Genomic DNA, 13,645 nt, shown 5'->3' on the forward strand with positions numbered 1-13,645 from the left:
GCCTCTGCTCATGCCTACTATTTTCCAACCCACCCCCGTGGCCTTGATGTATGTGTGTGTGTGTGTGTGTGTGTGTGCGCGCTCTCGCACATGTGTGTGTGTAACCAGTTTGCCCTGCTTGTTGAAACTGCGCTGATCCTGCTGCTGTTTTGTAGACCAGTTCTGTTATAAATGGGTAAGTAAATAACCTAGTGTTTGTGGTAGTGCACAATACTATTGTATAGTTACCATTGAATTAAACATAGTTGTTTGTATTCATATTTATTAAAGCCATCTTTTGCTGTAAAAACTGCATTTAAAATTATGGAAACGCTATGTTTCTCCGCAGGAGTGTGTGTGTGTGTGTGTGTGTGTCTTTGTTCATTTTCACTTCTCTAGTCTGTTTTAGATACACAGAAATTATCACATTAATCAATCGCTGTGTTTTATTTAGAATAAATGTCTTTATTTTGGTAAACTGTTCAGCCTGCCTCTTCTGTTGTGGTTTGATTTCCTGCCAGAATTGACACAGCTCACTCACGGCTTGTGATAAAAAGAGAGCTCACGTTGAAACGATCGCTGCACAGAGCGAGCCTTCGTGGCGCGTCGCAGCTGATGTGACTGAGAGCAAAGGTTGACAAGGGCGCCGATTAGAAGCGCGCTTTGTGCCGCGGCGCATCGTAAGCATGGCGCCTGGCGGCCTACCTTTGCCTTGGTAGGCCAGGCGCATTGACCTTGAGAAACACCCTATACTTATGTATATCTACGTAGATTACATCAAAACATGTGACCGAACAGCTTTTTTTACTCCCAGTATCATTCCAGAAATGCAGCGGTGTGTTTTTCATAGCTTTAATCCTGGCAGTGTAGAGGAACAACATCATCAAACAGGGGAATCAAATGTGATTTCCTTGTTTTTGGTTTAACGGTGGATGGCATAAACTTGTGGGATATTGTGATTTCTCGAGTTAAGAGAGGAGGATGGTGGAACTGTCAAGGGATTTAGTGGTCTTGCGAGCAGTGGCGCAGAAAATGGGTATGCAGTGTATGCGACGCATAGGGGCGCCATGCAGGAGGGGGCACCTAATCAATGATGGGGGGAAAGGGCAGTTTTGTGTTTCATAGCTATTTGTGCATGTGTCAATTAAATAATTATTAACAGAAGCAAGTGATTGGGCGTCCCTCCGCAGCCCTGCTCCACACCCCCGTCCCACACTCACTGACACCATCGACATATATACTGGACAATTCATTTCCATAGCCTCCAATAACACGTTTTTGAGTAAAAATGGGAGGTGGCCACCACCGCCATTTTGACCGTGTCACAGGTTCCGTCAAGCCCAGACAATTCCACAAAAGGGAAGAGAGGTGGAGCTGAGGGTGGTGCTGTAAGGCTGGGATCAACTGACGACACCCGGTCGAACTAGCTACAAGCTAACCAAAAGCTAACGCGGAGGTGGGAGCTAAGCTAACGGAGGTAGCAACCTAGCTACAACTGGAGTTAACCGTGCACAACACCAGAGCTTCTGAGTCAGAGATACACCGGGCTGACCGCTGGGTAAAACCGGGTGGAACACAGAGGTCTCCGAGACCTCCACAAGCCGGCAGCCGCGCAGCAGACAAGCGCCGCTGCGATCTGAGATGCGCAGAGCTGCCGCTGGGGAGAACCGGGTGGAAAACATCGGTTTCCATCCGAGAGCTCCACAAGCCGGCAGCCCGCACAGCAGACAGAAGCTGCGATCAGACAGAGATGCGCCGAGCTGCGGGGAGGGGAGAACGGGTGGAAAACAGAGGTCTCCCGAGACCTCCACAAGCCGATAGTCGGAACCCAGCTCCACCAACATGTTATAATTCAACCCATTTTCTAAAGTGCAGCATTATGTTAAATGCACTGGGTTTTACCCTATTAAATTTAAATTTCATGGTTAAACAGTACATGTTAAAATCTAAGCTCAGCTCGGCAGTGACCTAAAATACATGAATATTGTTATACACCTACAGAGGGCTCAGCTAGGAAGGTGAGAAGGGGGAAACATAAAATGGACGAGTCTAATATAAGGTCACCCTAAAGGGGGGGGGGGGGGGGCCTTGACAAAGCAAAACCAACTCAAAATGTCCTTGTCTTCAAAGGTTTATTAAAAAGGGGCTGGAAATTCCAAAAGGAGGGGCCAAAACCCTCACCTAGAACTAAAATTACAAAAGTAACTGAGATTGTCAAATCCTGAAATTGCTCTTCTTTATTGAAAGGAGGACTGGAAATCCAAAAGGGGCCAAAAACCCCACCAGGTAATTAACCATGGTTTGTCTGAGAGACGAACCAAACTAAAATTACCTACTAACTCAAATTGTCCAAACACCAAATCCTACCTACTCTCTCTCTAGAAGTAAGCACAAAACTGCAAAAGGTTTAGACGGAGCCAAGAACCACTGGGGAAGAGAACACCAGATGCTGCTGCAACCCACAAACAATTTCTCTCCCCTGATGAGCTCCAGCTGGCTGCTTTTGAAGGGCCAGCTGATGAGGTAAAACGGCCCAGCTGGCCGTGACTGTTGCCCTGGTGCTGTCCATGGTCCTGGATGCAAGTTGTTTCCCAAGGGCAGCTGTCCAAGGTGCTGCACTGCTGAACAGGAAAACAAGGAGTGCTGCACACACACTGGGGCTCCAAAACGGCGGCGGCCGTAACAAATATAATTTTACTTACAGAAAACAATGAAGTGGAGACTCCTTGGACGCTCTATTAGAGCAATTAATACCACAGCAAGTCATTTTGTCCAACAATTGCACAACTAATATCCAAAAATAACGCACAAACGCTACAACTAATGGTCTAAGTTGAGAGACTGAAACTGACGGAGCCGTTTTCAGGCGAGACTGAGGCTCTACTGAGACCTCTCCCTGGAGCTAGCTCTGCGGTCACGTGGGTCTGATGCTCATTAATTATACAAAATTTTAGGCTTTTAATACACTTAGAAGAGTGAGAAAAAAATCACCCCCCTCAGAGTTGTCATGAGTGTTAACTAGATCATTTAAACCAAAAACATGTTTTGGTACCAGGCTGTAAACATGTTTATTTCTGCTGTGTAACTGGTATTTTTAACATGGGAGTCAATGAGGATTTGCTCGCTTCTGACACCAGCCCCCAGCGGATGAGGGTGGAACTGCAATTTATTTCACTTCCCCATTGGCCTCAATTTATGTCCCGCATTGTGGGGGCTTGACTGACACACACAGAGAGAGAGAGAGACAGAGACAGAGAGAGACAGAGAGAGAGAGAGAGAGTGTGAACACTCTTGACGAGTCCAGCGCTTGCGCTCGCGAATACGCACTGGGGCGCGAGTGTTTTCATTTGACTATCTATTGTCATCTGATCAGCTAGCTACGTTAGCGAGATGGAAAGACCGGGGAAAAAAAGCTCTCTGGGGCACAAAACAGAAAACGGAAGTGGGAAAGGGAAATGATTTCATAGGGATGGGAAGAAGGCATAGTTATTCCTATTAGCTGAAGCTGTTAGCCTGCCACTAGTAAAATGACAGGTTACGGGTGTCTTCTGTATGTATGATGGGTTGATGAGGCCTCATGAGCTGTATCGGCATATTTACCAAACTGTATTGATACTGTGTCAAAACGCTGTCGCTTCCAAGGACTGAATAACATCTACTACATCAACAGGAGTCTACTGACACCTGCTGGATCTTATATATCATTATAGGCAACATAATTAGGAGATTCAAGTAGTCTCCTGATTAAATATCTTTGTATAAGTATATTTATGAAGCCTAATTGTATTCCATACTGTAAACTGCATTATTTAATATCTTAATCTGAGTTTAAAATGTTATACTTAAAGTACTGTATCATTATAAATAATCTGAATGTCAGTCACAACTTGTGAAAAAATGAAATTAGAAGTGTGATGTTGCCCATGGACTGACTTATTTGGACTTATTTCGTTTTTGTGAAGAACTTATTATTATTATTATTTACATTTTAAAGCAGAATCGGAGAGGAACAGGATGAAACAAGGAACCAAAGATCCAAGCAGTCCCACACTGCAGACAGCTGTTTATTTTCCCTCTGCTTCCATGATGGAGGCTTTCAGGGAATAATTTTGGTTCTGAAGATGAGCTTTTTCCACAAACTCATCCCGTTGTCAGATGCAGACGCTCCTCCATTTCAACACAGTTTGCCGCTTCAGTAACAGGCGACAGCAGCAGCTGTATCGGTCCCGTGACTATTTCTTAAAGTGATACTCGCACCGATACAGGGTTTCGCTCTCTGAGCTTGATACAGGCGTCGAGGCATCGTTGTTGCTGGACCCATCACTACTATCATTATTTATAGTAATTATCTAAAGATTGTACTTTAGAATGCCAAACCCGAGACAGATAAAACTGGTTCCTCATTCTGTGTTGCTGTCGTTTTATGTTTGTCCCATTAAAGGAGGCTGCAGTGATGGGGACACCCGTTGGTAACATAGAGGTTGCTGATGATGGTGCATCAAACCAAACGAAGAGGAAAAGGGGCCTAAGCAGCTTCTTTAAGGCCCCTCACAGCCCAGCAGCTCCAGGTGCAGAACATACTCTTCAACTGGACCAGGCCATAGCTTGTGAGCTTCAGGGGTACCTCCAGGCAGGGACCCTGGACACAGAGGAAGACCCACTGGGGTGGTGGAAGCTATCACAGAACCTCTTCCCACGACTCTCCATCCTGGCAAAGAAATATCTTTGCATGCCAGCCACAAGTGCCTCATCAGAAAGGGTCTTCAGCACTGGTGGAAATGTTGTCAACTGCCTGCGTGCATCCCTAAAGCCTGACCATGTTAATAGGCTGGTGTTTTTGGCTAAAGACCTTTGAAAGGTTGCAGGAACCATGTTTTGTTGAACCATTTTAAGATTGTATGGGACTATGGCCTACTAGTTTTTATTTATTTCTTATAAAAGGTACTACTTTCAGTGTTTAATTTTATTTTTGTTCGGGCAGCAACTTTAGTTGACATACCTCAACGTCAGTTTGATGCAATTGTGCATTGTGTGGCTACACAGCTTGCCTTGATGTTTGGTTATTTGTATGCATAAATATTATGCAGTAGTTTGAAGTTGAACATTAATGTTTACATTTTTTTTATTTATTTCTTATATTGCAAAGCAAACATTTGCACAGTGGTCAGTATTTGCACACCATTTTATTTTTTTGGACAATCTAAAGCAATTATTCAATACATTGCCATTGTTAAATAAATATCGTGAAATAATCGCAATCTCAATTTCATTGAAAATAATCGTGATTTTCATCTTTGCCATAATCGAGCAGCCCTACTGTGAACAGAATGCTGCGCCATCGGTGTCCTGACGTCCTTTGCCTCTGATGCTCTCCTCACCATCCCTGCAAGCACAGCTGACTGTGAAAGAGGGTTCAGTGTCATGAAGCAGGTAAAGAGTGACTGGCGTTCACGCCTGAAAGGTGAGACCCTCACTGACCTCCTGAAAACCCAGTTGTGCTCACCTGACATTAAAGACTTTGATCCAACCAAAGCCATTGACATCTGGCATGCTGACAGTTTGCGCAGACGCAGGCTTGAGTTTGTGCGCAAAAATGCAACAAAAGAAACGGATGCTTACTCAGATTCAGAAAAAGAAACAAGTTCAGAGAGCTCTGAGGATGAGGATGTTTGATTCAGAGGGAAGAGATACAGTGGGAAAAAATAAATCAATGTTGCACTTTCTATATGTTCTTGTGTGTATTGCACTATGTGTGTGTTTTTCACAACAGCAGTGTTAATAAAATGACAAAATCTTCATTCAGTGGCATTCATCATCTCTTTTTTGACTGCAGAAAGAAATGGCTAGTGGAAATCCAAGGTGGCTAGTAACTTCCTGAAGTTACTAGCCACCTTGGCTGATGATCAAAAAGGTTAATTTTGAACCCTGATTGTAAGCAAGATTAGATTAGTCCTGGACCTTCTCGACTACAGCGACCTCATCGACACAGATAGCTTCATTATGTTTCTCCACTTTCTAAAGGCCTTTGACTCGGTGGACCATAATTTTATCTACAAAGTTCTAGAAAAATGTGGGTTTGGCCCATACTTCTGTAGTACAATTAAAACTCTGTATAATAACAATAACAGCTCCATCAAACTCAAATATGGCACCTCCCAAAGATTTATATTATCCAGAGGTATCAGACAGGGACGCCCGATTTCCCCTTATTTATTTCTGATTGTCGTTCAGTTTCTTGCCACTCACATCTCACAGAGTCCCTTGAGGGGGATTGAAGTTGTTGGTAAACATCTTGTTATTAGTCAGCTGGTTGATGATACCACCTTGTTTTTGAAAGATGCTTCTCAAGTCTCACTTGCTCTAAACTTAATTAGTTCTTTCTCTAAAGCCTCAGGTCTCCATCTTAACTTAAACAAGTGTGAGTTATTATCCATTAAAGAATCCACAGCTGTTTGTGATATTCAAGTTAAAAATCAGGTAACTTATCTCTGGATTATTACATCTAAAGACCCCACCTTAAGATGCCCAACTAATTTTTCCTCCACTATCCAGAAAACTCAAAGAAAATTAAACTCTTGGCTTCAAAGAGATTTGTCCTTGAAAGGCAGAATCCTTCTTAGGTGTGTTCTTGCTGTGTCTTTGTAAATCCATGCTTTCGTTCTTTTTTAAACACAGAAACAGTTTTGTTTACCTGTTTGTAGCTACGAAAGAGGCAAATCGTAAACACACAAGAGCAGCAAAAGAAGAAGCAGAAAGTACAATAAAAAAGTCAGCCGTAACAGAACATTGCTTAAGAGAAAACCATATAATGGACTGGGACAGCACACGGATCATAACCACCGAACAACAAAAATACAAAAGATGGATCAAGGAAGCAATCGAGATAAGGAGACGTGGATGTGGGACCATGAACAGGGATGACGGAGTTTACACGCTGGACCACGCATGGGACTGCATCGTCGGAGAGGGGAGAGCGGGCAGTAGAGGGCGACAACGTCCTCTGCTGCCCGCAGATAAACGGAGAAGGAAGTGACGCGCCACCATCAGCGTCAGCCTGAAGAAGCCGGCAGCTGTCGGCGAAACCGTAGCTACAAACAGGTAAACAAAACTGTTTCTGTGTTTAAAAAAGAACGAAAGCATGGGCAGAATCCTTCTCTCTAAAGCTGAAGGTCTCTCCAGGCTTTCATATACCGCTCAGTCTCTGTATGTGGATAATAACACTCTAAAGAATGTTGATAGAATGCTATTGGACTTTGTATGGAAAATGAAAGTTTGTTATATTAAAAAATCTGTTTTAATCATTTCAGCAAATCGTGGAGGTTTAAATTTTATAGACTTCTCAACTCTCAATAATACTCTGAAAATTAACTGGATCAGAATTTTTTTACTTAATCCTTCTTCTGTATGGAACATCATCCCCTCTTTCATTTTCTCTAAACTAGGTGGTCTAAAATTTATTCTGATTTAGAGCTGTGGCGACGCATCGATGACGTCGACGGCTCGATTCTAAAAATTTGTCGACGTCAGATCCGGTAGTCGACGCACCGCACCCACTTGTTGCATCCCCAGGAGTTTGTAAATAGAGGAGGAATCTGCCTGTTTTTCCTCTAGTTCACCCTCTTCTCCGCCTTCACTAACATCTCCGCCAAACACCGAAGACCAGGAACAACGTCCGTCCGCTACGAGATTCCTTTCCTGTTTTGGCCGTCTTCGTCTCCCGGCAACGGACAACAACTTCTGGGGTCAGATGCGCTGCTTCGTGTCTATCGCAGATGTAGAAAATCACCGGGAGCGTTTCTCCCTTCATTAAGGAGCTTCTTTCAGACATTAGGAGAGCTGTTTTTGTGGTAGCAGTCTCTCCTCCGTGCTGGTCTGTTTGCTGCTGGGTGTTTTTGGTTTATTTAAACTTGGTAACTTGAACTTAACGTTGGTAAAGCTACTGTTAGCATTTTTGCTAACAGCTTCTTGCGTTTGGATAAGCTGTTATGTTTTGGTTTAGAGTTAATCTTTTTTGTGGTGCAGATCTCCCTTTTATTACATTTAGAGTGTTGTGGGTTTTCGGTTTAGTTTAAAATATCACCTTAAGTTTGGTTTAACCACCCAGTTTAGAGTTTGGACCTTTGGAGATCCTTATTTTGGTCCAGACCCCAGTAATCTTTGCCCAGTGGGACATCCCTAGTTATTTGTACTTTTGTTTTAATTCCCCACAGGCAGAATTAGTTTTATTATTCCCAACCTGCGGATGGAAAGATTTATGTTATTTTTTATTTTTTTGTAAATAAACTTGATCATTTTAACTTTTAAATCTCGTTATTGTCCTTTCCTTTTTGCACACGAGCCAAATTCCCCAGGAAGGATCGTAACACCACTCGCCTCACACACATAAGTGACCAAAACAAAGCAGCATGGAGACACTCCGTCTTCTACCAGCTCTCAGGCAGCAGCCTGCACTCCCAAGTTCTACACGTCACCAGAACATAACCAACCAACACAATAAAAGCAGTGTTATACAAAATGGAAGGCCTGTAGTGTTTATTATCTTACAGTAACAATTTATCATTTTTTTGGAAGAATTTATTTGAGATTTTTTTGGTTTTCATTAATTGTGCAATAGAAAAATAATCGCTAGATTCATCATCTAAATAGTCATTAGAATAGTCGACTATTCGATAAAATAATTGTCAGAATAATCGTTTTAAAAATAATCATTTACCCCCAGCCCTATTCTGATTAGTAATTATAATATTCCTAAAATCCCCATGAAGCGCTCAAACTTTCACATAGCAGATGTTGTTGGTATGGTCCCTCATTTTTAAGCACAATTTCTCACCACATACTTGTTTTATTTGGAACAATAAGTATATCACTCACAAAAAAAGTCTGTTTATTGAAAACTGGTTTGATAATAATGTTATTCTTGTTAACCAATTAGTAAAACCTAATGGTCAATGTTACACTTTCTCTGAATTTACAGAAAAGTATCCTGTAGTGGTTTCTCCTAGGGAGTTCACGATTGTGATGAATGCAATGCCTTCTGGTATCAAAATACTGCTAACAGGATCCTCTTTTTTGGATTGTTTGGTGACTTATACTGACCTCTCTCAAACACACATTGGTAAAATTTGCTTTTCTCCAAACAAATCATGCAATAAATCTATCTGAGGGCTTTTTCAACAGCTTTCCATCTCCTCTCCCTATATTATTTTGTTTTGGAACTCTACTGTAAATAATATTCCATGGAATAAAACTTGGCTTTTACCCCACAGATATATTTTAACTAATAAAATTAAAGAAGTTTCTTTTAAAATATTATATAACCGTTACCCTGTTAAACATTTTATTTCCCAAAGCTTTAAAAAGGACATTGACACCTGCTGATTTTTTCTGTAACAATCATCCTGAAACGATTACTCATCTATTCTGGACCTGTACAAATACTTCTAAATTCTGGTCTGATGTCTTAGATCTTCTGCAGCTAAAGGTTCTTCCTGATGTCTCCTTCTGTTTGAAACATGCTATTTTTGGATTTTTTGAAGACAAAGAGAGTAATAGAATGTACATACTGAGCCTAATTTTTATTTTAGCTAAATATTATATTCATAAGTGTAAATATACCCATGTCAATCCTTTTTAAATGTCTTCATCTGTGGAAAAAAAACGCTGATTCTATTAAAAACTCAGGAAATTTAAAAGCTATAAAAACTTGGAAGCTACTTGAAGAATACGACTTGTACAACTGGCAACACATTTACCCCTCTTTATTCCTTGTAATATCTGATTGTGCTCTTTATTCTTATCTTTTGAACACCGTTTTATCACTTTGGCCCCTTTGCTTGTATTGTTGTGCTTTACTTCGTTGCTATGTAAGATACCCAATATCACTAATAAAGTTTGTTTAAAAAAATCTGCTCTGACATGAACCGATGCTAAATGCTAACATGTTACCTCTGCCACCTTCATTATTAACAGTCCTGGCAAAGTTACCTGAATTTATGATTACTCAGCTATTTACATGTGGAAGATTACGTCACCATTTATATATACTTGTCCAGAAGTTAGCTAACGTTAGCTACTGCTAACTGCTAGCTTTTATTGTCTGTTAGCTTGCTATGAGTCCTAAACCACTACATGAACACAGTCACGAGCGGAACAAGTGACAAGACGTGTAAAAAAACAATCTTCCCTCTAATATTATAGCTTACCTTGGTTTAATGTTAATGTGTGGAGTTCATCCATCTTATCTGTGCAGCACTGGGACACAAATATGCTGGGACAGCTGGAGACGACATGTGTGCGCAGCTAAAGTCTACCGGATAGCACTGTTAGTACAGGAATGGTTCCGCATGTGGTGAAATGTTTCACTTTTGTAGACTGCTGTGAACATTCAGTATTTATTTAACGTACTTATTGAGTTAATAGCCTAAAGAGTGTTGGGACGGTTAACAAATAAATTTTTATTCAAAGACTTTCAAATATTGGAAGCTATTGATATTATTTTAAAAGTTTTTAAGGGGGCAGATATTAACACGATATTTTCTCTTCTTTCTGTTCCTTTTTAATTCTTGATTGCTTATTTGCTTTTTTTATGTGTGTATACTTGAATGAAATAAAGGTTGTGAAAATTATTTATCAGGAAATTTTTCGACTTGTTGAAACAATTACATGATAATAATAAACCGAGCACATTCTGTTGTCAATCACACACCTAACGATAAAGTAACGAAACTCATATTTCCTTTTGTCACAAATTAAAACATATTTCACATCTAGTTAGTCGATTTCGAGGCTCGGTCCACTGGATCTGCACTTCCTGTTTGTTACGCGCTCCCGACGCAGAGATGCATCCAGTGGGATGTGTTCCAGACCTCCATGAAGCTGACCCCCCACCCACTTGAAAATTACAAGCAAATAGGCTGCACACTCGGTGCTTCGTTTGTGCAGATTTGTGCAGGTAAAATCATCATTTCTGCTGCTTTGGTTTCTGAGATATTACAGGTCATTCAAAGTTCACCATCCCCCCAAACTGCACCAAAGTGGTCCAGACTCGTCTCATTTTTATTGCTACGTTTGTGCAGTTAGAATTATCGTTTGTGCTGCCGCGGTTTCTGGCATATTACAGGTTTTATTTACAATCTACACCAGGGGTCCCCAATCCTGGTCCTGGAGGGCCGGTAACCTGCATGTTTTGGTTTGAACCCTGTTTCAACAAACCTGATTTCAATCAGCAGCTAATTAACAGGCTTCTGAAGAGCCTGGTGATCTCCTGCACAGGTGTTTCAACCACTGAATCTAGTCTGTTGGAGCAGAAAAAACACAAAACCTGCCCTCCAGGACCAGGATTGGGGACCCCTGATCTACACCATAATAACACTACTGTTCATGCTCCACATAGCTGGTTTTATACACAGCTATAGAACTCTGTATTTTAAATATCCACTTTTCTTATTGCTAGTTTTAGTTTTTATGAATGTTTTGTATGCTTCAGTACATAAACTGATATAGTCATCCACAAGGTAGATATTTCTGATCATACCAGAGCACAAGGTAGGCTAAAGTTAGTATTTGTTTCAGTTGAAAACTGACATCACAGGTTAAGTGATTGAAAACTTACATATTTTTTTACAGAGGTCAGTTTGTTTGTATTTTCCTTTAAATTATACTTCTATTCATATGAAAAGGTGTCTGACCCATGACTTTCGTCATGAGATCATCACATAATAAATACAGTGAATTTATTGAAAGACAAATGTTACCTTCAAGAGGATACAGGTGAAGCTTAGTGTGTATGAAAAGCAAATATTCTTTTGGTAAGAAAATCTGTGCAAAAATTACCTGAGATGGAAATAATACTTTTGTAACGTCACAAATGGCCTGATTTTAAGACTCACAGGTCAGATACAAAGCCTGGGTCACCTTGCCCTGGCTACTAATCCAATCTCCGACAGGCCTTCACAGGAGACTTAAAGTCTGCTACCACTCCTTTAATCTATGCAGCTGTCTGCATATCTGACTGCTGTTCCATCCAGCAAGAAGAGGGCATTTCAAGATTTAAAAGAATCATTTAAATAAACTCTCTTTACTGCTAATCATCAAGGTTCATTATAACTGTGTTTAATTACTGAAATGAATGATTATTCTTTGGTTAATAAGTATTTATGATAATCAGTAATGTTAACATGACAGGAAGTAATCATGTGCCCTTATACACAGAACACAGCTCACAGTAGCTAAGTTGAAGGTAACTGCACTCACATGATCTTTTCCCATAACACCAGAACTTTCTATCTTCAGGGAGGCGTGTTTCTGAGGGTTTGTTAAACTGTCCTTCTACATGTCAAAACCTGATTCGTTAGAAATGATAATAGCCATCTTATAAAACAGAACTCTCGTCATTTGCGAGGGAGTTCTACAGAAGGTTGGGAAGGCCGCCCAACGCTCTTTAACCAAACAAGCGATTTCTGTCACGCTGGCAGGGTTGCTCCGACACAACAAAACGACACCTGTAGAACAAGCTGATGCTACGAGATTCCTTAAGAATCTGCAGACGCAAACCAATTCCACCTGTGTGTCTGCGGCATCTCTAGGACCGGAGAAGTTGGTACCATCGGTCTTCCCCACCGGACCCAGTACCCTGAGGCTGTTCGGCATCCTCCTCTGACCTCCGGATCCATGACGAGGGTCGCCTGACGGTGAGGTAGAACACAGATTGAGTCTGAATGCTCTTTCATTAAGAACAACTTTGCTTATTCGCAAACCAAATTCTTTTTCACCCAGAACACGTCCTCTCTCCAAGATACACGTTCTGAGACATTGCTTCACCTGCAAACAAAACACACTTAGATTCATCCAAACACAGGGTTGCTTTTTAATACCAAAGTCTTTTATAAATTATCTTCTAAATTGTCATGTTTTAAATTGTTTAGTAATAAATTTCTTAAACTTTTTAAACGTGACTCTTTCTTGAAATAAACACAGAGTGGGTGTATATTGATCACTTAACATGCAAAGATCTTTAGATCTTCTGAATTGACAAATAATGTTTGATATTAAATTAAATCTTTAAAATTAAATATTACAATCTTTTGATTAAACATAGACCAAGCAAGTTGGTGCATGAATTTCTATCCATTATAGATATATATACCCATATATAAATGCATATAAATTTCATTTGTTAATTTGTTTTGATCTTCTTAGGAATGAAAACATAAGCTGATAGCAACAGCCTTTAATTCCTAGATATGTAGTTCATTAACACTACAAATAATATGAAAAACTAAACATACTGATAACACAAGTTAGCCATATTGAACACATGTGAATGTAACAAACAAACTTCTCTAGATGCCATGGTCACTCTGTCTCCAAGGTCATCATAGAACAATAGTACACTATCTGAAGTAGACAGTGTAGTGCCCCAAACCACCACTGGTCAAACTTCCTGGGAAAGGAATCAATGCCCTCAAAGTTAATGTCTTTCCTTGGAGAACAAGACTGGCTGGAAATTCACTCAAGGAAAACTGTTTGGTTTGCAAGGTCAGTATCAATCCATACTATATCTCCAATCTTGTAGCTGTGAGTAACTGTCCCTGCACTGAGCTCTTTTCCTGAGGCGCTGTCTTCTGTTTTTAATTCTGATGGACATAAAGGTGGATTGGAGATTGGC

General features: G+C 40.7%; 1 protein-coding gene across 1 annotated transcript in view; it reads right to left on the reverse strand.

Annotated features, from left to right (window-relative positions):
• LOC107376800 (zinc finger protein 91) overlaps positions 1 to 10,297 on the reverse strand; it is a 46,741-nt gene extending 36,444 nt beyond the window's left edge. Inside the window, exon 1 of the mRNA XM_070542387.1 lies at positions 10,182 to 10,297. Within this exon, the coding sequence (XP_070398488.1) occupies positions 10,182 to 10,215 (34 nt within the window). The 5' untranslated portion in view covers positions 10,216 to 10,297. The remainder of the gene's footprint in view (positions 1 to 10,181) is intronic.
• Positions 10,298 to 13,645: the final 3,348 nt, after the last annotated feature.

This window comes from Nothobranchius furzeri, chromosome 2 (assembly GCF_043380555.1).
Source record: "Nothobranchius furzeri strain GRZ-AD chromosome 2, NfurGRZ-RIMD1, whole genome shotgun sequence".
NCBI lineage: Eukaryota > Metazoa > Chordata > Actinopteri > Cyprinodontiformes > Nothobranchiidae > Nothobranchius > Nothobranchius furzeri.